The 24,680-nt window shown below is 40.4% G+C and overlaps 2 protein-coding genes across 12 annotated transcripts in view; both read right to left on the reverse strand.

Annotated features, from left to right (window-relative positions):
* Nucleotides 1-401: 401 nt before the first annotated feature.
* LOC140126738 (uncharacterized) lies at nt 402-4,903 on the reverse strand. 3 transcript variants are annotated; one of them, XM_072146539.1, is made up of 3 exons: nt 1,486-4,903; nt 1,104-1,219; nt 903-1,025 (listed from the first exon to the last, which is right to left on the reverse strand). In XM_072146539.1, exons 1-2 carry the CDS (start codon nt 3,597-3,599, stop codon nt 1,132-1,134), a joined length of 2,202 nt encoding a protein of 733 aa, XP_072002640.1. In that variant the 5' UTR covers nt 3,600-4,903; the 3' UTR covers nt 903-1,025; nt 1,104-1,131. The 3 variants fall into 3 exon arrangements, with proteins under 3 accessions (XP_072002639.1, XP_072002638.1, XP_072002640.1); XM_072146538.1 differs by having other exon boundaries at nt 402-2,830; nt 3,281-4,903; XM_072146537.1 differs by having other exon boundaries at nt 402-1,025; nt 1,104-4,903.
* Nucleotides 4,904-12,907: 8,004 nt separating this feature from the next.
* ATP2B1 (ATPase plasma membrane Ca2+ transporting 1) overlaps nt 12,908-24,680 on the reverse strand; it is a 57,586-nt gene continuing 45,813 nt past the window's right edge. For 4 of the 9 annotated variants that reach the window (XM_072146541.1, XM_072146540.1, XM_072146542.1 and 1 more), the window contains exons 16-22: nt 22,391-22,582; nt 21,599-21,812; nt 20,775-20,986; nt 19,853-19,960; nt 19,494-19,676; nt 19,071-19,229; nt 12,908-14,324 (exon numbers count right to left, since the gene is read on the reverse strand). In XM_072146541.1, the coding sequence (XP_072002642.1) occupies nt 14,013-14,324; nt 19,071-19,229; nt 19,494-19,676; nt 19,853-19,960; nt 20,775-20,986; nt 21,599-21,812; nt 22,391-22,582 (1,380 nt within the window). In that variant the 3' untranslated portion in view covers nt 12,908-14,012. Of the gene's footprint in view, nt 14,325-19,003; nt 19,230-19,493; nt 19,677-19,852; nt 19,961-20,774; nt 20,987-21,598; nt 21,813-22,390; nt 22,583-24,680 lie in introns of all 9 variants that reach the window. The other 5 variants (XM_072146545.1, XM_072146549.1, XM_072146548.1 and 2 more) reach the window with 5 other exon arrangements.

Here is a 24,680-nt window from a genome sequence, read left to right on the forward strand (position 1 = left end):
CTTCTCTAATCTCATTCTGATGGAAGGAATGTGCAATATAAATTTCCTTCTAACTATGGTAGAGCAGCTGTTTCAGTCTGTGAACAAACATGGGAAACACCTTCATACTAATTGTATGACTCACTGGAGCAGCATACCTGCCAGGGAACACTCCATCTAGCTTGATAACACTGTCCACAAACCGTATTCTAGGTATTAATGGGGTAAAAAGACTAAATATTTAGTTTGCCAATGTTCTAAAATGAGATCTTACTTTAGAAAAGTATATGTATTTAATCCACCAATGAAAACTTATATAAAGTAATTGTAATGCATACATTTGACCCATAAAATAATAATATAATGCAATATTACAACTCATTGAAAATGGTGAATTAGTACTCACCGGTAATTCGGTTTCCATCTAGTCCTCCATGACGGCCCACTTGGAGGATGCCCCTTGACCTCTGTAGGGACAGGAAGCAGAGAGGTTAAAAGCCTCCCCCCCGCATCCTCCCGCCAGTGTCTACCAAATAACTACACCGGAGGAAGGTAAAAGAAAAAAAAAATTTTATTTGTATGTTAAATATTCACATACATTTACAGTATAGCCAAACATAGGGAGGGAAAATATATAGGCCGTCATGGAGGACTAGATGGAAACCGAATTACCGGTGAGTACTAATTCACCATTTCCAAAACGTCCTCCATGACGGCCCACTTGGAGATCTACCAAATAAGTAGAAACTCTAGGGTGGGATGACTGCTTGTAGAACCTTCCTTCCAAAGGAGAGGTCCTGAGACCCCGGTAGGTCCAGGCGATAATGTTTTATGAAGGTCGAAGGCGAGGCCCAGGTGGCTGCCTTGCAGATCTGCTCAAGTGATGCGCCTCTTCTCTCAGCCCAGGAGGCCGACATAGCCCTGGTGGAATGAGCCCTTAGATTGGTAGGAACCTCTTTCCCTTGTAGCGTGTAGCAGGTGGAAATAGCCAACTTCAGCCATCTTGCTATCGACGTTTTGGAGGCTTTTTTCCCCTTATTTTTCCCCTGGAATTGAATGAACAAGTTATGATCCCTGCGCCAGGGTTCTGTAGCCTGCAAATAAGCTAACACAACACGTCTTACATCCAGAAGATGCCACGAGGCTTCCTCATTAGAAGAAGGATCCTCGCAGAAGGACGGAAGGGTAATCTCCTGATCCCTGTGGAATTTGGATACCACCTTGGGAACGAAGCCAGGATCTAAGGTAAGAATAATACGGTCAGAAAGAATGCGCATATAGGGTTCTCTGATGGAAATAGCCTGAAGTTCCCCCAATCTCTTGGCTGTAGTAACAGCAATCAGAAGGGTAGTCTTTAGCGTTAAGTTTTTAATGTTGGTACTATCCAGAGGTTCAAATGGAGGTCTGGAAAGTGCATCTAAAACTAAGGTGAGATCCCACGTAGGGGTCTTCCTAAGGACTTGCGGTCTGATTCTGGAGGAGGCTACAATGAATCTTTTGACCCACCTGTGGTCTGCAAGGGGAAAATCGAAAAATGCGCCCAGGGCCGAGACCTGCACCTTCAGAGTGCTAGTGGATAGGCCCAACTCCAATCCTTTCTGCAGAAAGTCCAGGATCTGGAAAATATTTGGGTTAGGTTGAGATGGGGGATTGTCCCCACAAAAAGTCACAAATCTCTTCCAAATCTTGTGATAAATGGCAAAAGTAACTTTTTTCCTACTTGCCTTAAGTGTGGATACCACCGCTCTGGAAAGACCCTGCGATCTTAAGAAGTCGGACTCAGGATCCAGGCCGCTAACTGAAGCTTCTCCGGGTCTGGATGCAGAATAGGACCCTGGTGCAGAAGATCCTTCCTTGGAGGCAGTATCACTGGTTGCTGGATGGCCAGGGATGTCAGCAGAGGGTACCAGCCCTTTTTTGGCCAGTTCGGGCAGATGAGTATTACCCTTGCCTGGTCCGTAAGGATCTTCCTGAGGACCCTTGCGACCAAGGGAATAGGGGGAAAGGCGTAGGAGAGAGGTTCGACCCATGGGTGACTGAAAGCATCTAGTCGATCCTTCGGCTCCCTTGCCTCCAGAGAGAAGTATAGATGACACAATGAGTTCTCTCTTGTGGCGAAAAGGTCGATTCGCGGAGTGCCCCAAAGATCTGTCAACTGGCAGAAAATTTCCTGATTTAAACACCATTCGTTGGGAGAGACCACTCTCCTGCTGAGGAAGTCTGCCTCCGTGTTCAGGACTCCTTTTAGATGAGTTGCAGAAAGAGAGAGTATGTTCTCTTCTGCCCAGGAAAAGATGGTGCGAGTCAGGGAGGAGAGAGCTACCGACCTTGTACCTCCTTGTCGCCTCAGGTAAGATACCACCGTGGTGTTGTCTGTCAGTATGTGGACGTGCTGATTCTTCAGAAGAAGAGGATTGGTCCTTAAGGCTTCCCAGACGGCTCGTAGTTCCCGATAATTTGATGGTTTCTTTGCTAGTGAAGGGGTCCAGGATCCCTGGGCGTAATGCGAGGGGAAGACTGCTCCCCAGCCCAGGCTGCTTGCATCGGTCGTGATGGTAAGACACGGAAGGCAGTGCCAAGGAACCCCTTTTTCCAGATGCTTTACCTCCAACCACCATTGCAGATCTCTTTTTACCGAGGATGGAATGGTGATCTTTTTGTCCAATCCCGAGGTTCTCCGGTTCCAAGAACGGAGGATCCAACTCTGTAGAGTACGACAATGGCTCTGGCTCCAGATGACAGATGGAAGGCAGGCCGTAAGAAGACCCAGGATCTTCATAGCTCCTCGGACTGTAATGGAGGTTTTTCTTCTGAAGGAGCGGATTTGAAGTCTTAGACCGTCGGCTTTTTCCTGGGGGAGAAAGGACATCATAAGAGTAGAGTTTAACATTACTCCTAGAAACTTTTTGTGCGTGGAGGGAGACAGATCTGACTTTTGGGTGTTGATTAACCACCCCAGATCTGAGAGTTTCCTCATGGTAAAATCTCTTGCGGTAATAAGATCTGATCTGTCTCTTCCTATAATCAGAAGGTCGTCTAAATATGGAACAATAGACACCTTCTGTAGCCTCAGGAAGGCAACAACCTCCGCCATGATTTTTGTAAAAACTCTCGGAGCTGAGGAAATACCAAAGGGGAGAGCCCGAAACTGAAAGTGGAGGATAGAGCCCTCTGGAGAAAAGACTGAAAATCTGAGGAATCTTTGAGAAGAGTAGTGAATTGGAACGTGGTAGTAGGCGTCCCGAAGGTCTATTGTGCACATATAGTGGTCGGTATATATAAGCTGAGTAGCGGATCTTACCGATTCCATATGAAATCGCCTGTAGGTGATGAAGCTGTTTAGGGATTTCAAATTTATGATCAGCCGATTCGATCCATTGGGTTTTTTGACCAGGAACAGTGGAGAATAGAAGCCCGTCCTTTCTTGGTCTTGAGGAACTGGAACCACCACTCCCGAATGGATGAGGGATGAAACTTCCTGCCAAATAAGAGAATGGGTAGAAGAAGAGGTAGAGGGGGATGGAGAAATAAATCTTGAAGGGGGGTAGGTGCTGAATTCTATTCTGTAACCAGACCTGACAATATTCAAGACCCAAGGGTTTGAAGTAATATCTGTCCATTGAGTGGTGAATTCTAGGAGACGCCCCCCCACTCTGGCGTCACTGCTTCTTCCCCCCCGAGTTGTCTGGGGGATTAGAGAACAGGAACCCCCTACCTCTGCCTCCCTTAGGGTAGCTCCAGCGCCCCTGTTTACCTTTCCCACGAAAGGAATCTTTAGGGTTCTTGAAGGGGCGAAAGGAAGGTTTCCTGGAAGATGGTCTGTTTTCAGGAAACCCCTTCTTCTTGTCAGAGGCTTTTTCTAAGATGGCGTCCAGCTCTGGACCGAAGACGAAATCACCTGTGAATGGTATGCTGCAGAGTTTGGACTTCGAGCGTATATCACCGCCCCACTGTTTGAGCCATAAGGCTCTTCTTGCTGCATTTGTTAAAGCCCCTTCTTTTGCAGCGAAGCGAACACCTTCGGCGGAGGCGTCCGCCAAGAACGCGGTGGCAGATCTTAAGAGTGGAATGCTGTCCAGTAGAGATGCTCTGGGAGTACCCTCTCTGATATGTGACTCCAATTCATTCAGCCAGAAGTAGAGGGTCCTGGCAACGGATGTAGCAGATATGTTGGATTTTAAACTAAACATCGACGTCTCCCATGCTTTTTTAAGAAGGGCGTCAGACTTCCGGTCCATGGGATCCCTGAGTTGTGCAGAATCCTGAAAGGGAAGGTCTGTTTTTTTGACCACCTTCGTCACCTGCACGTCTACCTTCGGGACTGAGTCCCAAACCCTGGAGACCTCCTGATCAAAGACAAGGCGTCTCTTAAAGCTTTTGGAAGTTAGGATCTTCCTTTCTGGGTCCTTCCATTCTTCCGTGATTAACCCTTTCAAGGTTTCGTTAACAGGAAAGACGCGTTGTTTCTTAGCCCTTAGGCCCCCGAACAATTCGTCCTCCCTAGACATACAGGGAACCTCCTCTTCAATGTTAAGTGTCTCACGGATCGCCTTCAAGAGGTTATCCAGATCTTCTATCTGAAACAGGTGACGGGAATCCAATTTTTGACTAATGTCCTGGGAATCTTGCTCCTCAGTATCCACTAGGGAACAGGACGGACCCTCAGAGTCATAGTTTTCTTCATCAGAAGAAGAGATATCCGCCAGTCTAGGTTTTTTAGGAGGGGGATCTTTTTGTGTCGCTGACGCCACTGATGCTACCACCTTATCTTCAATAAAGGATTTTAGCTCATCCATAAATGATGCTTTTTCACCCCGCATAAATTCATCAATACAGGGCCTGCATATAGGTTTTGTGTAAGATTCGGGCATAACCTGGACACACATATTACATTTCCTAGCAGAGGTCCTACTCTTCATAGTACGGTCGGACTTGCTGGATTTCTCAGACCTTTCAGGTCTGTCCTCTTTGCCTTTCCCCTTAGGCCCTTGATCCTTATCCTAAGGGGGAAAGGTGAGGAAAGTAACTAACTTGGGGTTCACTATGTATCATAGATACTATAAGAACATGCCATACAGCACCACTTACGTGACCAGGAGGGTGGAGTAGGCCCAAGTCTGCCTCATCAGCCATAACAACAAAGTCTGGGACGGCAACCAACCAACAGCACGCTGTATAATCACAAACGGACGCCGAAACAGACAACCGGATGTTTTAAATACCTTATCGGGGAGCCCATCCCCCATGCAGGTGGCAATCTGCTGTTGCCGGTGGTTTTCGTGACGCTGCGGCCCCACTTCCGGTCGCGGCCGGAAGTCGTCACGGAGAGCAAAGGACGCCTGGGAACGGAGCCTCCCCCAGGCGCCGCGCGTCCTCGCGTGAGCCCGAGTCGGCCGCGGGTGAAGGACGGATGCCGGATCCGCCGGGACCAGGGAGGAAGCATCCGGCCGCGGTCCCGATCCGGAGGGGAACTACAGCCTGCAATAGGCTGGCGTAACCCCAGGTAAGTATAAAAAATAGAAAAAAACGTCCCTCCCCCCCCCACTTGGAGGAGAGAGAGACCCTCTCTTGCCTGCCCTCTGTAGGGACAGGAAGACACTGGCGGGAGGATGCGGGGGGGAGGCTTTTAACCTCTCTGCTTCCTGTCCCTACAGAGGTCAAGGGGCATCCTCCAAGTGGGCCGTCATGGAGGACGTTTTGGAAATATACAAATAATCACATAGACTGGCAGATTGACTGTTCTGTACCACAAGACTAAAGGAATATTCAAATAGGATATTCAAAAAGTGATCCTGGAAACTACAGACCTGTGAGCTTAACTTCAGTTGGAGGAAATATTTGAGGGGTTTATTAGGCATGCTATCCTGGAATATCTCATTGTACATAACCCAGTATCCGCATTGGTTTATGAGGGGCCGGTCCTGTCGGACTAATCTGATCGGCTTTTACGAGTAAGTAAGTTTTAGTGTGGACCTGGGGAAGGCTGTTGATGTGTATCTGGACTTTTCCAAGGCACTTGATACAGTCCCACATAAAAAGAGACTGCTGGGACCAAGAGAAAAATCTGTGTATTTCGGTAAACAATAGAAAACAGAATGTCGTCATTAATGGCACATTTTCAGGTTGGGTTGAAGTTACCAGTGGGGTGACACAGAGATCAGTATTGCACCATTTTAATATTTTTTATATTAATGACCTTTTGGAGGGGTTTTACAGTAGAGTTTCAATATTTGCAGATGATACTAAGCTCTGTAAAGTAATTAACACGTTGGTGGACAGGGGGATTGGTAGAAAGTGGAGGCCTGGACTGAGAAATGACAGAGAAGGTTTAATGTAGATAAATGTAAGGTTATGCACTTGGGTAGAGTGCATAACACTAAAAAAGTCTGAAAATTTCATTAAGCAAGAAAAGCCTGTGTCTTGTGGTCAGGAGGATACTCCACTGACAGGTGTCTTAGAGATTTTTAGTGTTTTACATTGCACTCTACCTGCTGTCCTGACATGCATATTACTTGTGGGACCTTAGAGTGATGTCTGAAGCATGAGACTGAGCACCTTATACATCACCGCACGATCCTTCACCCCTTAGTGACCAAGCTCATTTGTGCCTTGATAACCAAGGCATATATATATATTTTTTTTTTTAAACTGCCATATGTGTTTCCATTTGTTTTATTGATGTAAGATAAGGCACCTGGGTAGAGGAAACTAAAAGTACAATAGTACTACCTGTGCTACCAAAAGTCTACCTGCTGTACTCACATGCATATTACCTGCAAGAGTGATGTCTGAAACAGGAGACTGAGCATCTTCTACATCACGATCCTTAACCCCTTAGTGACCACGGCCTATTTTTCAAAACTGCCATATGCATGTCCTTTGTCCTTTTATTTTATTACGATGCTAGATAGATCACAAATCGAACAGCATTTTCTCAAATTTTCATGAAAATTTTGGAATCAATTATTTTAGGGACCATTTTAGCTCTATAGAGGTCTTGGAAGTTCTGTTAATAGAAACCCCCCACACTTCACCCCTCAAATTATTCAAAACAGCATGTAGGAAGCCTGTTAAGCCTTTAAGTATTTTACAGAACTTCAAACAAAATGAAGGCTCGATTTGGAATTCTCTAATATTTATCATTAGCACGTTCATTTAGCCCTATAATTTACTTACATAAACTGAATAAAAGTAGAAAATGCATCTAAGAATATATTGTGCAGTCTCTTCCGAGTAAGAGAACACTCCACATGTGGATGTAACCTGCTGTCTGAGCACATGGAGGAAAGGAAGGAGCACCATTGAGCTTTTCTAGGGGAGATTTTGATAGAAGTGTTTTCAGGTGCCATGACGTCTTTGTAGAGCCCCTGAGGCTGCGTTCACAAGTGACATTTTGGTTGCGTTGTGAAATATAATCCAAAGGCTCTACCTGCGATCACATTAGTTAACGTGTTACAAAAGCATGTGATCACAAGCAAAGTCTTTGGATTGCATTGCAAAACCAAACCAAAATGTCACGTGTGAACGTGGCCTCATATACCACAAAACCCTTATCCAAGAGAATTTGTAAACCATGTGGTATAGGGGGCATATTAACCCCTTGCCACTGATGGGCTTTTTCCATTTTACTTTAATCGATCCCCACTTTCAGAAATCAGTAGCTTTATTTTTCCGTGTGCAGAGCTGTATGAGGGCTCGTTTTCTGCGTAACAAATTGTAATTCCAAGAGATGGTATTTTATATTGCATGTCATGTACTGGGAGGTGGAAATAAAATTCACAAGGCAGTAAAATTGACAAATCACATTTGCGCCATTTTCTTGTGGGCTCCATTTTTGCGTCTTTCACTGTACATTCCAAATGGCATCTATAATATATCATTTTAATCTGTACAATGACAGAGATACCACATTTATATAGTTTTTGTTAGGTGTTAATAGATTTAAAAAAAAAATATTTTATTTTGTAATATTTTGACTCCAATAACTTTTTTTTATACTTAGAAATACGGATTGCCTAAGGTGTCATTTTCTGAGACGAGCTGACGTTTTCATTGCTACCATTTTAGAGGCTGTGCAACACTTTGATCACTTTGCAAAACAGCAAAAACAAAAAAAAAAAAAAAAATGTGATTCAGACATCATGGGGTTTCCTACCATGAATAACTGTTTTTATATTTTTAAAGATTGGGAAATTTGGTATGCAGTGATACCCAATTTGTTGGGTTGTGTACTTTTTTCCACTTTTTACAATTATTTATTGTTTTATATGTATTTGGGGATCTTGGGACACTATTTGTGTATTTTTTATATTTTTACATTACTTTCATATGTATTGCAGTGCAATAGGAGTGCTAGGGGCTCCACTGTCCTGCAAAAAAGACGGCACTCTAATCACATTGCTGGTTGCCAGATTTGTGGTGGGGTGTTAGACTTTAATAAAACTATTCTATCAATTTAATGACATTTTTTTCTTTATAAAAAGCTGTGTAATTTTTCTAACAAGTAGCAACTTTAACCAAAATATGTTATAAATATGTACAGCTTTATTCCATCACCCTTTCCCAGGTTCAGCTACAATATAAGGATTGTGTATGGATGCGTAACAGAACTGGAGATATCCACTCAAAGTTACAATCGGAAATAGAAAGCTGTACATAATCATCTAAAAATATTATATATATATAAAACAAACCTTAAGATTGGATATCTCTGGTTCTGTGAAACATCCATACACAACTCATATATTTCATATAAAAGAGGAGATGGTTTTCCTACGTTCCAGGGTTGAGGAGATCTGTCCGTTTGAAGTTGGCCACTGTCATGGAGTTTATATACATCCTTTCTGCATGGGGCATGTGCTAATAGTATGTATACAAGTGTATGGCATTCGTTAAGGGGTTAAAGTTCCTCTCATGGGGCCAGAGTAGAACTTGCTGCTGGCACTGTGAATAAAAAGGGGTGGGGGTGGGGTTCAGAGTGTTTTCATGTAAGGGAATGAAGCAAGAGGTGTTTGGGTCAATGGATGTAGCAGTGCTGTGCTTGTGTGTGACCACCAATTATTTTTTTAATTGGTATCAAATATATTTTTTCTTAACACAAAGGCCCTTTTTCATTGTGTTTCCATTTCTTTAGTCCCCATATTCAAAAATACATAACTATTTTTCCATGTAGTGAAGGTATTTAATATTCCATGCCATGTACTGGGAAGCAGGAAAAAAAATTCCAAATGCAGTGAAAATGGTGAAAAAAAACATTTTCTTGTGGGCTTGGACTTTACGGGTTTTAATGTGCTCCCCAAATGACAAGTCTACTTAATTCTTTGGGTTGGTGCGATCATGGGGATAACAAGTTTGTATAGGTTTTATAATGTTTTCATACATTTACAAAAATTAAAACCTGTGCCATCTTCTGGCACAAATATAACTTTTTTAAAAAAAATAACTTTTCTTTTTATATTTCAGTGTACGGAGCTGTGGGTGGTGTCATTTTTTGCGACTTTTGATGACGTTTTCAAGACTACCGTTTTTAGGACTGTACAGCCTTTTGGGCACTATTTTCCGTTACAGGGTTAAACACTTCTATTATATTTTGATAGATTGGACATTTTGGAACATGGCAATAGCTCACATGTTAAGGATTTTTACTATTTATATTTATGTGACTGCTAGGGAAAGGTTGCGATTTGATTTTATATATATTTTACTTACATTTTTGATTGTGATTAGTGTGTGAGAGAAGGGGAGTTACAGTTGCACTGTAAGAAAGTATGTGTGGACAATCCCTAAGCCTCTAGTTAAGTCTTTGGATAAGGTCTTATTTATTTTCTATTTGAAAGTCGGACAGGGGAGCGAAATCTGAAACCTCTGGATTTCATCTTCCTTTCCTGGCATTTCCCATTCTATGATGTACCCACCTCTATCAACCACTAGATTATAGGTGGCATTGGCAACATCTTTTGGTTTTACTCAAATAGTTCATTTTTTTTGCACATGGATCACCGAATAACTGCACCAAATATAGTTGTGAAAATAGGCACACTAGTCTAAAGCCAAATTAGGCAAGGGTTTCTTTTGACTATTCCCGAAATTGTAACAGAAACTGGCAATATAATGAAACAAAATATTCTCCATTGAAAGAAGCCTGAAAAAACAAAGGAATTAATATAATACTAATAACACTAATAATAATTAATAAAAACGTTACCTTGATGACCTTTAAATAAAAGACAACATACCTTCGTGTGATCAGAACATACAGGGTAAATTAAAGGAAAAAGACAGCTATGGACTAGAGAAGCATTTGGACTTCCGAGAAAAGCGCATATAAACATGCACAATAATATAAATAAGGAAAGAATGTTATCCCTGATAGGGATAGAAACATAAGACTTTGTTTGTATCCGCTGCAGTGTTGAATGTAAAGCAGGAGATTTGGCTGCATCACAAGTGGCCATATGACCTCCTCTGGTGCCACTGTGATGTCAAACTGACTGCGCCGACACATCAAACACTATAAAGGTACATTGCTTACCCAATTCAGACTGTATGAAACATGTAAAAGAAAAAATAAAAGTTGGCTGCCTTTTAAACTTAAAAATGCATTTATTCCTCAAACTCCTTTAATGTTCTATACACAATATTGTGCAATACTGTATCTAGCCACCATGTGTCACTGCAACACAACCAACACAGAATACAATATCCATGTTGTGCACACATTTGTTATCTTGCTTTGTTAGCACTGCTATGAGAAGGTGCATTTAGCTGTAACCTGTAATAGTGAGGTGAGCTGCAGGCAAGAGAGTTTTAATCGAGTATCAAGTGGTATCAAGGTATTTCTATGCTTTTTACCAATTATGTACAAGTTTTCTGTAGCAGCAATGGAACTAGACAAACCTATAAGGTTAGCCGCCTGTTTCTGGAAGATAAATCATTCCATACATTCACCAAACCCAACGATGAGCCAAAAAGCAATTGGCTGCATTACTGTTACAATTTGGGGGCTAATAAAGGAAGGTCTTATTCTATTGGCAGAATCAAAACAGAGTATACTAATATTCTCTAATAGGAAACAGTAAGCAAGCATGAATCAATACAGGTACACAAAGTGTGTATGGGGGTCCCAATGTAACAAATAATGACAGGGTCCTCCTGTTTCAGATAATTTTTATATTTGAATAAGTAAAAAAATAAATTTGGAAACAGGAACATTCTACACGTTTATTCAAAGTTTTAGGGACGTTCAAAAAATTTTTGTGGGACTATTTTAAAGCTCCTTAGGGAGTCTGATCCCTCATTCAATACATAGTGACTATCCTGCATTCCTATTACAGACTGTCAGTGGCAGGGGGTGAAAAGACATGCATGACGTAGAGCGTGATGTTGTATGCTTGATCCTCATTTCACTTCTATGGGACTGATTGACATAAGTGTCCCAGAAATGTCAAACACAGCCTATAAAAACTTAGGCCGCATTCACATAATGAGTTTGCATTTTGAATTCAGTTGAGTGTAGCAGATTTTCAGTAAGGTCATAGCCACTTAGCAGTATTTTGGCTCAGTATATATAGGTTTCAATTGAGATATATTTTTGTTTTTCGATCCAGGTTTGAATTAAAACACAGAGGCAAATTTACCCATAATACAGCCAATTCAATTACTTGGGGCCCGGGAGTTGCACAATCACAACTTATAGACTCCAATCTAATGCATTCTGTGCACTGCTATTGAATGCTACATGTAGAGCAATGCATTAAGGGTCTCCCATACACAATTTTTCTTAGTGTCCCAGAAATCTCAAATTCGCTAGTGTAGAAAAATAGACATTTATGAATGCCGCACATAGGATATTATACACGAGTGTTTTCTGTTCATCTTTGTAAGTATCGGTGCATGTGTAGCAAGTTCCGCTTTCACACCAGTATTCTAACCAGTCAGGAGAGGGTCTACAACATTGAAGATTGCAGTTTTTTCAGCGTTCCATTTCTCTCTTGTATGTTCTACTCAAAGTGTACAAATGCTGCTGGAAAATACAGACCTGAACACTGTAGCGGATAATCTGTTAAGCAGGAAACTGCTAGGATCCTCCCCACCAAAACTGAGATTGAGAGCGCCCTTCCTTATAAATTGACCAAGCTGCAGGTTGAACCTTTGTACTTGTGTCTCCATTCAAGGTCTATGATAGCAGATTGTTGTGCTTGGCTAGGTTTCATCACTATCTCTGGCACTCTCCTACAGGATGAGTACTAGAGATAAGCAAGTGCTGAGCCCAGCTATTTCTGACACTCCAATAGACATTGAATGGAACAAGAGGATGCATGATCCATCTGGCTGTACATCAATTAGTAAGTAAGGGGACACTTGTCCTTTTGAAGAGTCCCATGTTGCTAGAAGTATTGGATAAACCCACCTTTTTTCCTTTAGAGGATTCTGAACCTTTGTGTGCTGTGAATTTTATAATGCTCTTTCCTGGACTTTTTTTTTTTTTTCGAACCTCATGAACCTGTAATGTTAAGTTATTATTATATGTGCAAAATATTTCTTTTTTAATCAAACCCTGGAGAAGTCTCAAACAACACATGGAATGATGTTTTCTGGAATAGCATTTTCCCTTTATTATACACTGACACCAGCATTAGTTGGCTAAATATATACAACCACTTAAAGGAAATCTACCATCAAAACCTTGGGGGACTTACTCATAGATCCAGGTAAACTTTTAACTTTATGATAATAAGCTGGAGCCAAAGCCCTTCAGGCTCATTATCATAATGGATGAGGGAGGCCATAGAGAACAAATATAGGAAGATTACCACAATCACAGTGCCTGCATCTATGTGTAAGTGTCCACGGTGTATCATGATGGATTTTGATGGTAGATTTCCTTTAATGCTGGCACCACTGGCAAGAACACATTGCTGCGCGTGTATTTAATAAAAGGGCATGTTTATTGTGTTTACAAACAAGTTTCAAAAACAAAAAAGGAAAACATGTATGACTTTACTACTACCTAGTAGTATTTTTTTTCCAAAATGCCAACAGCCTCTCAAGCTGTATGAAGGTCATCTAAAGATTTATTAGAAAATCAACACGGTTCCACTCACAGTTCACCAAGACAGTTCTAAAACTAACATGTTTAGACAAACAAAAAAAAATAAAAATTAAGACGACTAATTTTGATGTATTTTGATTTTTTTATATATATATTTTGACGGAGATAGCAAAAAAGATTTCAAGCAAGATCCGTCACACATTGATGTCCTGCAATTCACAAATTCCATTTTACTCTGGAACAAAACCAAAAAAATTCTTTATCATTATTTTCCAACAAAATAATAATTTGAAAACCAGTCAGAATTAAACATTTTTTCTCTTTAAACAAACTAAGGAGAGGCCATAATTTTCACGATAACACTGGGGCTCACTTTTCTCAGAAGCAGTAGTGTTATTTCTTTTTTTTCCTATTTGGCTATTAAATGTATCTACAATATTCAACAAGTAAATTGCAGGCAAGAATTTAGAACAATTTCAATAGAAACACCCCTTTTTCTCAAAATACAGCAGTGTTTAAAGGACATTTTTTTCATCATATATAAGGATACTTCCCTTCTATGAACAGGAACAAAATATCTATAAACCTTGTAAACAGATCTGTATCATTTATAACATAAATAATCAAATGAACATCCCAGGGCCCCAGAAATAATAATAATGAGGATCAATAGAAACTAGAGCATCGCTAACACACTGTCCAGGCCAATGATTGTTTAGTGTAACTGATGTTCTGCAGGTCACTTTTGCTGGGTTACGATTTATCAGTCAGAGGTCATCCCGATAAGCCCATCCCTTTCCTTCCCGAGAAAAGCACCCTCAGTCTGGCAGAAAGCATTTTTTAAAAAAATAAATCTACATTCATACAAGTGTGTCTTCATTTGAAGTCCATAAGGCAGGCTCGCTCACCTGCCCGTCGTAATGTGTGGAAAGGACCCAGTGTTCTTTGCAAATCAGCTAGAATCTTAACATTCATCTTACAATCAGAGTGAAGTCTCCAGACTATGTAGTGGACTGCCTGGGGATGAAGAGGTAGCTGACTTGTTCGGTTCTATTGTAAGATGTATTCCACTATCGACCGCATTGTTATTTTTATTTGGAGAGGGTGGTGGAGTAGAGTGACGTTTTGTGGGAGCATCATCTTCAGCATCCGTGTCATCAATGAGCGGAATATGAGGCTCAGAGTCTTCTATTCTAAACTCCGGGTGTGTCATGAAATTGTGGATAGAGCTTCGTGACTCAGGTTTTTCCAGTCCTTCGTACAAAGAACTACGAAATGCATTCACCACTCGAATCTGAAGGTCACAAGGTAAAAAAACAAGACAGACAATATATTAAAAAAAGCAGAATTGGTCTTTGCTAGAAAATGTTTTTTTTTTTTTTAATGTGAATCTGATCTCACAAATACTAAACAATGAGCTCAAACTGTGCAAAATGCAGTGTGGACTTGCAACATACTGTAAAAATAAAGGAATAAACATTTGGTCAATCTAGACTGAAGCCGACACTGATGGTTTGTGGCAGGTAACGTATGTGACGGAACTGCGGCACAGCAATAGTTACCAAGCACTAGTCAGTTCTATGTAATTCCAACACTTGGTGCTGCAAAAATATTTCAGAGCGTGTGCAAAAAAAAAAAAGTGTTTCAAGTGTTTTTTTTTCTTCACAGATACATTTAAGAGGAAAAAAAAAATTAAACCATTAGCACAACAGGTAAACCAATTCTCATGCCAGGAATTAGGATACCAACTATGAAGCCAAGCATATGTAAGCTGGATGGTACAATGAACTTGAAGCTGCAGAAACCATGCAGAAAGAAAACAAAAGATCTTGAAGATTTCAAAAATGTAAATATTCGAGTATATACCAGGTTTGCCTTCAAAGAAACTCCCAAACCTGCAGATTATTTTTTTTTAAGTTGACAGCAAACGGATCCTTCTTGACCAATTGAAAACACCCAACTTTTTTTTTTTTTTCAGCAAATAAATTCAAGAAGTGAAACTCATTATATAGTCATTACACAGTGAACTTTTTCAAGTGTTAAACACCTTCTACCGTCAGAGTTACTGATGGTAGATGTCCCAAACTTACTTGCTTGTCCAATCTGTCAGGGGATGATCTCGCTTTTTTTGAAGTCCTGGGACATCAGCATTGTTCTAAGGGCGAGTTCATAAGGTGCGTTTTCATTGGGTTTTGAAATGCAATACAGCAGCTGAGCAGAGGTGACTTGCCGAATTACATTATTGTTAACACTTGTGTTTACAAAATGTTAACACATGCATTGATGTGTTAAAGTATGTGTTAACATTGTGTTTTATAAATGCAAGTGTAAACAATATAAGAAGGCAAAATCAACTATTCTCATCTGTTCTAATGCGTTTTAAAACGCAATGAAAACGCACCATGTGAAAGTGCCCTAAAAATAAATTTATGAAGATCTTCAAACGAGTCAGAGGTGCTCAGGGCTACGTCACCCGAGCACCTCTCGGCTCCACCTCCTGCTAATATATGCATGCCCCCTCAGAGTTCATGGCACCTGGCCCCACCAACCAATCGTAAAGTCAGCAGGTCGGTGGGTGGGACCAGGTGCAGTGAACACAGAGGAGGGTGTGCATATAATAGCAGGAGCAGAGAGCCGCTTGGGTGACCTAGCCCAGAGGGCCTTCGGCTCATTTGAATATCTTCATAAAGTCTATTTTAAAACACTGCCGATGTCCCAGAACTTAAAAAATGCAAGATCATTCCCTTACATACAGGACAAGCAAATTTGGGACATCTACCTTCAGTAAATCTGATGGTAGATGTCCTTTAAACTGCTTTGTTATCCGCTTCATTCCCAGGCAAATTTTTTTGTTTTATTTATGGGACTATTTAATTATAAATATACATTAAATTTCTAATTCATACAATCAGGTTATATATTTATTCAGGACACAGACTACGGTTTTATGCAATTAGATGATGCATTCAATAATTTTTAAAATCAATGCTATTTGTATATCTGTATTGTATTTATTTCCTAGTTCAGCTCTGCAAAAGGCACAACATGAATTGAAAGGATGATGGATTTTGGAGGCCTTTTTCCCATTGGCTAGCTGTGAAATGGTTAATTTGCCCAGAGACCCTTTTGACGGTCTATGGCAGTGATGGCGAACCTTTTAGAGCCTCAGTGCCCAAACTTCAACCAAAAGCCACTTATTTATTGCAAAGTGCCAGCGCAGCAATTTAAGCAGCAATGTATCTCTCCTTGTTCATTGACAACTTTCAATCGTTCAGCCTCCCAATGACACCAACCCAGTTGAAAGGAGGAGGGCAAATTCACCTATCATTGTAGGAAGATTCTCCAGGCAGATTCTTTGAGTTCTGTCTGGTGAACTTCATTCTGGGGTGATGGCCTGGGTGCCCACAGAAAGGGCTCAGAGTGCCGCCTCTGGCACCCGTGCCATAGGTTCGCCACCACTGGTCTATGGTGTGTGATGTGCAGTGTGGTCCTAGATATCTTGGAACTTCTCCTTAGCTCCTTTGCTGGTTTTAAAGAGACGCTAACTGTATACTGATCGCAGTTAACAGCTAAACAAAGTTGGTTAAGGTTGACGATTATGGATTACAGCCAAGGAACAACCAATATTCATTATCTCAGAAAAATTGTAATTAACACAGAACATCTGCAAAGGCTTCACAAAGGTTTCAAAAGGTTTCTTAGTTGGGCTCAGTAGGCGACACAATTGTGCTGACTTGACGGAGGTCCAGAAGACCGTCATTGACACACTCCACAAGGAGGGCAAACCACAAAGGACATTGCCAAATGTTCACAGAGTGCTGTATCAAAGCATATTAATGGAAAGTCGAGTGGAAAGAAGGAAGTGTGGCAACTGGGATAACTGCAGCATTCACAGGATTGTCATGCATATAAAAAAGTCCCAACCAAGTATTGAGTGCCTTTACTATACATTATTTGCACTAGGCCAACATTTGTGGTCAAAATTTTTTTTTCAGTTGGACTTTAATATTGTAACTTACTGAGGTGACGACTTTTGGGGGTTTTTTTGGCTGTAAGCAGTGATCTTCAACATTTACAGAAAACTTCACTGTGTATGTAATGACACTATATAATATACGAGTTTCACCTTTTGCATTTAATTACTGATATTCCAGTGCTCTGAGAAGCACTTTTAAACCTTTCACCATTTCCTCAGGTATGCTGTGAAATTCTTTGAAGTTGTGTCAGTCCTTAAAAACAGCATGCCAATGGTAAGTGTCCCTCTGACTGACAAGAAGCCACAGGGTAGGATCTGGCTCACTACTAACAGTGGGTTCACAAGTTGCCACTTAATAGAAATCTTCATTATACAGAAGCTGTAAAGACTCAAACAAGTCAATTTCTTAAGTAGTCAAGAATTTTATGTAGCACAAGCCTGCACAATATAACTAAATAAAAGGACAGAAAACTCAATGTGGAGCCAACATCTATGCAATATAGGTGTGAAGAACTGGACATTCCTGCTTAACAACATATTCTTGTCTTTGATCGAATTTACCCTGTGCTATAAGAAGACGAGACACTGACTGTCCAGCTACAATTCTGTGTTAGGAGCATTAGTGTCATATTTGTGTGATGGTAGTGGTATGAAATCCTACACACATATGCACCATCATACAATTTGATGGCTTTCTAGCATTGAGGGCTTGAAAGTGTAGACAAAGAGGATTACACTAAAAATTCCAAGTTTAGCAGCAGTGGTGCAAGGGTTCGATCTTGCCTAACCTATGGCACAGTGCAACTCTTCAATTTGCATCAATAAAAAGCAAATGAAAAAAAATCCCTGATAAAAAAAATAAAAGGAACAGCTAAAAATAGGTGAAATACCTGGCACTTGCCATAAATGTGAACAGATCCTGGACCAATTTATAATTGCAGAATTTTACAAAATATGAGCCTCGAACTGCACCACAATGTTTTATTCTATTTTAGACTGGTAAGGCTTTATGAAATGTCTGTTCTCTACTTACAGCGCATAACCATACGGATATTGTACATAGGGTCTGTAGTAGTTTCGTGTTCAGGGATTTAATTTTTTTATATATATAAAAACTACAAGCTTTGCATCAAAAATAGAGTGAAAACGCGCCTTGTCAGTGATTTCTAGGGAGTAATTGACCAAGTCATTGATCCACAGACCAACATAAACAAAGTTGTAACTAAACACTCGTATGTTAGTCACATTGTGGTGTCATATGTTTTATGCACTTGAATATGGCAGGAAACTGAAACAAAGTACTTTCGAAAGTTGGATAAATTACAATAAAGGCAAGGGTCAATCTACTGCCCTACTGGAGAAATAACTCAAAATAATCACATTTAAAAAGCTCCTATCATTTCTTATATCATAAGAGATATGCATCTTCATGACAGACTACAAAAACAAAGCCTCAGCAATATGTGCTTTTAACCATGATCTCCTCCATGCTATCTGGAGCAGGTTTAGCTAGCAGTAGAGTACAGATACAAGAGAATACAATCGTTTGTAGTCTGCAATAAATAAAACAAAAACTGACTGCAAAGGTGGACCTTTCTTTTCAATCCATTTAAGGATTCATCTTTATAGACCAGTGTATCAAAGCAGAGTGTCTGAGCCCAACAGCCACAACATCAGGTATATACTCGAAAATTCACTAGGACATAGTTTTCAATAAATACATATACATCCATATAAAATGGAAATTGATGAAGCGAATTAAAAAAAAAAAAAAAAAAAAAAAAACGTGCAGGATCTCATACTTTAAAGCTTGCATTTACTAATAGTGAAACCAGTTAAATAGCCCTCTAAAAATAAAAGACATGGGGTGTATTATCCTTGTGAAGGGAAAGCTTTATGAGCAGCCTGAACAATGAGCTTACTGAGGAGAAAATGAGAAACGTTAGGTGTGTGAATTAGGATGTGTTAAGTTCATGCACTTAGGAACACACACTCACACCCCACAGTAGTAGAAGCGGTAGAGGAGGAAAACACTACATGTGTAGGGGTAGAAATATTTGTTACATCATGATGCTGGCTGGCGATGGAGGGTTGCCGCCTTAAAGCCCCCTGAATGGAACTTCCACTTTGGAAAGCATTCACTACATCCATCTGCAAGGAATCAGAGATTGTGACAGCTTGCTCAGCAAGAGAGAGATAGAACAAGAGAAAGGACCATCCCATCTACAACAAATAAAAAATAAAAAAAAAAAGCAAAAAGAGAAAAAGGCACTTTATAGAGCAGCTAATAAAAAGCAAATTGAAGAAAGGTAAAGGAAGATCATGTGAAACTAAAGAAATTCTTTCAAGCGGTTTGAGGAAAATATAGACAAGGGAGAGATCACACATACAACTCACATTGCAACCTATAAGCCCTAGCAAATTAGCTGCGAGCCCTTAGAATTTATGTCCTCCCACGCACAACTTTTGCCTCACTCATGACCATACCTGAGTTTGGATTCTGTTCAGGCCCCTAAACCATAAGATCTGACCACGACGTAGCTCTCTTTCAGCATGGTCAATCTCTTCCACATCTTCAGCAAGCTCCTCTTCTGGTATCTCATCCTTCTGTGTCCCATGACCAGCTTCCTTGAGGAACTTTAAGCGACTGGTTGGTATTGTTGTTACCAGCTAAATAAAGGTAAAGATCACATTAAAGTAATGATCTGAGTGCAAGTAATAAAACAGAACCACAATTCCCATAATTGGTTTAGAGCTAGAAAAGCCACCATACATGGAGAGCAGGTCACAAAATACTTATCAACTGTACAACGGCAAATCATCGGGAGTATAAACATTTACTTTACCTGGCCCCAGAGCAATGTCCCCATACCCAGGAAAACTGACCACAGCCATTGATCTACTGTCAGCTCTGTACAACTGAAAGGTTTTCCACCAAACTGCACAATAATGATCTAGAAGAGAAGGCCAAGAAACCACAAAAGTTAAATCCCTGTGAAAATGATGTACAGAAATGACACTTTGTTTTAGATCCTTAAGGCCATTGAACTATATGCTAAACTACTAGAAATGGATTGCAACTATTCAAATAAATATCATTTACCGCAACTAGAGGATTCTAATATGATCAACACTTAACTTCCATCCATGATTCACTAGAAGAAAAAATCTGTAGCAAATTAATGAAAACGGTCCTGTATCCTTTCAGTGTGACAAGAGAGTGTACGCTCTCCCACAGAGAGCAGGTGCCATAGAAGTCTATGGGGACCGTGATCCAAAATATGTTTACATTCATCTGCATGAGGCCTTACGCAGAGCCACTATCAGACTGCTTAAGTATAACACTGCCCCATTCTTTGGCTCAGGTTATGTTAGAAACTTTTCTGGCGCATTTCCTTTTTCTCAAAATGCCCCCTCTTGCCACACAAGTTGTAAAGGGTCTAATCTGTCCATAGCTTTGTTAAAAAATAAAAAAAATAAATTATTGCTGGATCAACCCAAGAAGAATCGGAACCTGGATCAAAGAATTTTTTAACATGACGGTTTTGTCATTTTAAACCTAAGATATGAAGCAATTTTCCAAGAATTAATCTTCAAATTTCACTTCAGGGTGATCTCATTTATTACTATTAGAGCTTCCCATACGAGGATGTGCTTTAAATGCTACAGGGTAATGCAGCCTAGAACCAAAAGTATCACATGCCGAATTGTAAGCATAAAAACAATCTAACCCTAAAGTATTTAATATTGAGTGAAGCAAGCACTTACCTGTATGATGAAAGTACCTAATACAATGCTGCAGAAGATGAGATTGTTGAATATCCCTTCAAACACATTCCTTTCCCCATGAATCTTCCTTGCATTGATTTCATTAAATAACTGCATCATAACAAATGTGTTGAACACAATGGTGTAATGTTGGGATGGTGGCGCATGGAGGGGAGCATTTCGCCCACTATCAATATCAAAGAGTTTTTCCCCTGCAATACAAAGTGGTGTCATATTCATTGCCAAAGTATTGGCCCAGGCAAAAGCTTAAACTTTATCACACATAAGGAAATAAGCTTGTCACATTCAGAGGTGATTATGCATAATATGACAGCATTTTAGGGCTGGCCCTAAGTTGCCTTCATCCCTCCTACTGCTCCCTAAATCCCTTTTGAAAAACCAGCAATGTGATATTCATACATCTGGGTCAAACATGGCTTAAATCTTTAGGTCAAAAGGCCAATTTAATATCTGTGCCCAATGATCCATTGCAGACTCAGAGACCACAGACAAATAGGGCAGCAGGAAGTACATTTATCTTCAGTAAAACGCCTGGTTTCTGGACCATTGGTGTCTGTTCTTTAACACAGAAAGGATTGATTTTTGTTTTTATTGCACAAGCAGCAGAACCCCTCCCCCCCATGGAAATATACATTGCCAAATTTTGCCAAGAATTCCTATTAAGGGTTTACATCTTTCAGCATCTTGGAAATAAGCCACCAGCTGATGACTCCAATGTCTTAGATTCTCACTTGAAATGAATATTTGATTTAATATTTTCAAGTTATCAACATTCCTTTATATTGCTCCAGAACTGTACTTACCTACAAATAAAAGGGTGAAGACGACAACTAACTGGTAGACAGCATGACCTAAAATGTTTTTCATCATTGTACGAGATATGAGAGGTTTATTCCTTCCATAAGGTTTCCTCAATAACAAAGATTCGGTTGGGGGCTCAGTTGCCAGAGCAAGAGATGCAAACGTGTCCATAATAAGGTTAACCCACAACATCTGCACAGCTTTAAGTGGAGAGTCCTGTAAAATGAACCAGAATGCAGATATGTATATGAAAACACATTGCACAGTTACATAGATTAGCAGTGGCTCTCAGGGTAACGTTTTATACAATGTATGATATTCTGGGATGGAGGAATATTAAGGGCTCATCAATGCCATAACAATGATTGTGCTTGTACCAGAGCTTGAATGCCAAGTGACACAGCATGGGTGGGAACAATGCAGAGATCACTTTGCTGTTCTGTCCAAGATCATTGGGTACAATTGGGAGCATTTTCCGAATAGCCTAAACATTATAAATATCGGTAAGGTAAAAATAATGTAATCTCACCAGCGAATTAAAGGTGAGAGATGGAAGATTAAAGATTAAACAGTCAAGTCCCATAGAGAAAAAAAATAATATATAAAATAACACCTGTCCTAGTAACAACGCATGACAGTTTAGCACAAAGGTAGGAGCTAAAAAGTAACCTTATCTCCCCTCAGAGGAGTCATCCAAGCCTAGGCACTACCGTGTGCATTGTCATCTGTCAAGTGCTGCATATTTTATATGACGGAGGAAACTAAAAGAAAGCAGACGAGGTAACAGAACTTACTTGTGTGATACAAGCCCCTGTAAAAGCTACAATGACAGCCACTACATTGACGGTAAGCTGGAATTGGAGGAACTTCGAAATACTGTCATACACATTTCTTCCCCACATCACGGCTTTTACAATGCTGCTAAAGTTGTCATCGGTGAGGATAATATCAGACGCTTCTTTCGCAACATCTGTTCCGGCAATACCCTATGTGACAAACAGAAATGTTATAGCTTGGATACAACATATGCATCCCCCCAAGCACTAAATGACATTTTATTACAGACACTCGTCTGCATCATGTGCACTGAGAAGTGTACTGCAGCTCATGGCTTGTCCCAAGATACACACATGACAAGATTCTGACAAGGACATGGAAACAGCCTTTGTTTTAGTGTATGTAATGTGGTCAAGATGCTGCAACAATTCCCATAGATATGTACATAGCCAATGTGTTCAGCATCATATGAGCCACATGGATTACACACGGCCTCAGAAACATAAACCTCTGTTGTCTTTCAGATAAAGTACGAGCTGTTATTTTCAGACATGAGGTGGTATTGAGTGTCGCAGAACATGACGGCCTCACCAGATCACCTGTCAGATGCCCTCAGCTGTATATCTACAGTAGCTGCACTGACACTAACTGGGTTTATATGTTCTTGTTTTTGGGGCCAAAACCAGTAGCATATTTGAGAAAAGGAGAAGCATGATCTGTCCACACGTGAATTTGGTAATGTAACTAAAGACAATAAAATATTGACATCTAGGAAGGCCTAAAACATGTTACAAGGAGTTACATGAAGTTGCCACTTCTATTAAATCTTTCCCATAGTATTCATTTATTATGGGGGAAAATATACTGGGACTGTAGAAGACTGCCAGCAATGAGGGAATGGTGTGCGATGGCCACTAGATGGCAGTATTTTGGTGTTTTCGGCTCGCAGTGCCAAGTGCTGACAGCAGATTCTGTAGTTTTACAAGCAGGACTGATAAATGTGAGAAGCAAACGTGCTCCACGATTAGGTTGTGTTTGGCTCCACTCATGTCAATAAAGAAGTGTGTACAGTGCACGCTCCACACACCATATGTCCATATAGGCTACTAGTCAGCAAACAGCGGGATTCCTGGAGAGACTGAATAATAAAGGACATGTCCATTTCATAATGCCAGAATGTAGGTCGTCTGCAATCTCTTGTTATTTTGGGCTACACCAGGTGAGTTACACCTTGTTATGCCAGGACAATGAGAGGAGGAACCCAGAGCAGTCACCGCTTTTATTTATGCACCATCATGGAGAAAAAAGAAAAAATAGAAACAATACAAAATGGAGTATATTAGAGTGCCTTATTACTCTGCTGTCCCTTTATGGAATTAGAGAAGAATATTTTGTTTGCCTAAAGCTTACAGGGTTGAAAAAAATCTACGGTCACACAAATGCCCTCATGTGGTCAACACTCAAATGTAGTGACTTATCCAAAAATTTCAGTTTGCCATGCTAACCAGCATCAGTGTTCACACCACATGACCTTCAACAAAAAGTACAGGTCACATTTTCCTGCTGACAATGGACGTCTGTCACTCTCCAACAGGTGCAGAGTCCCTGAGGCTCAGCACAACACAGCCATGGGGTATATGGTGCCTAAATGGGCTAACAGTAATCATAATTATTTAAACAAGAGTATGAAATATTTTTTCCCAGATTCATTTTGAACCTGGCAGTGAAAACCTTCCATTTAAAAACAGAGGCATGATGTCTGTGTGGTATGGCGACTGTGTATAGCAGGGATACTGTAATACAATAGCCAATGCATGATTGTAATTCACAGAGCAACTATGTGATAACTAGAAGGATTTATGGAAGGGGTTATCCAATGAACTAATTACTAATTTTTAGTCATTTAGGTTACACAATGTATAGAGCTGCCATTACACATTTCTACGCAAAACAATCTTAAATCCATCATACACGCACCCTCTTTTCCCTCTTACACCATAAAAACTAAATCTAAGTCACCAAGCTCCATTCTAGAGAAATGTAATAGAGCCGGGTAACAAATGTCCACATAAGTTACTGCACAACACAAAGATCACCTTGAAATGGATACTGTGGAACAGAAGTCTGAAGCTGTAATGACATCTCCAGTGTGATAACAAGACTTTAAAGAAGCACAATATAAAATGCATGCGGCTGGGTGCAATAAAGAAAAAAAAGTGGAACATGTCCTTAAAGGCAGGAGAAAGCAGCTAGAGCATGGGGCTATGGCTACATGCACACTATAAGCACTTCACAGACATCTTTCAT

This window comes from Engystomops pustulosus, chromosome 4 (assembly GCF_040894005.1).
Source record: "Engystomops pustulosus chromosome 4, aEngPut4.maternal, whole genome shotgun sequence".
Classification (NCBI taxonomy): Eukaryota; Metazoa; Chordata; class Amphibia; order Anura; family Leptodactylidae; genus Engystomops; species Engystomops pustulosus.

Excerpts from the sequence above, each read along its gene's own strand:
- LOC140126738 (XM_072146537.1), bottom strand. The coding sequence starts at position 3,599 with ATGGACAGATATTACTTCAAACCCTTGGGTCTTGAATATTGTCAGGTC. Across the intron at positions 1,026-1,103 it reads CCTCGTGGCATCTTCTGGAT|GGGAAAAATAAGGGGAAAAA; the intron begins GTAAGACGTGTT and ends ATTCAATTCCAG.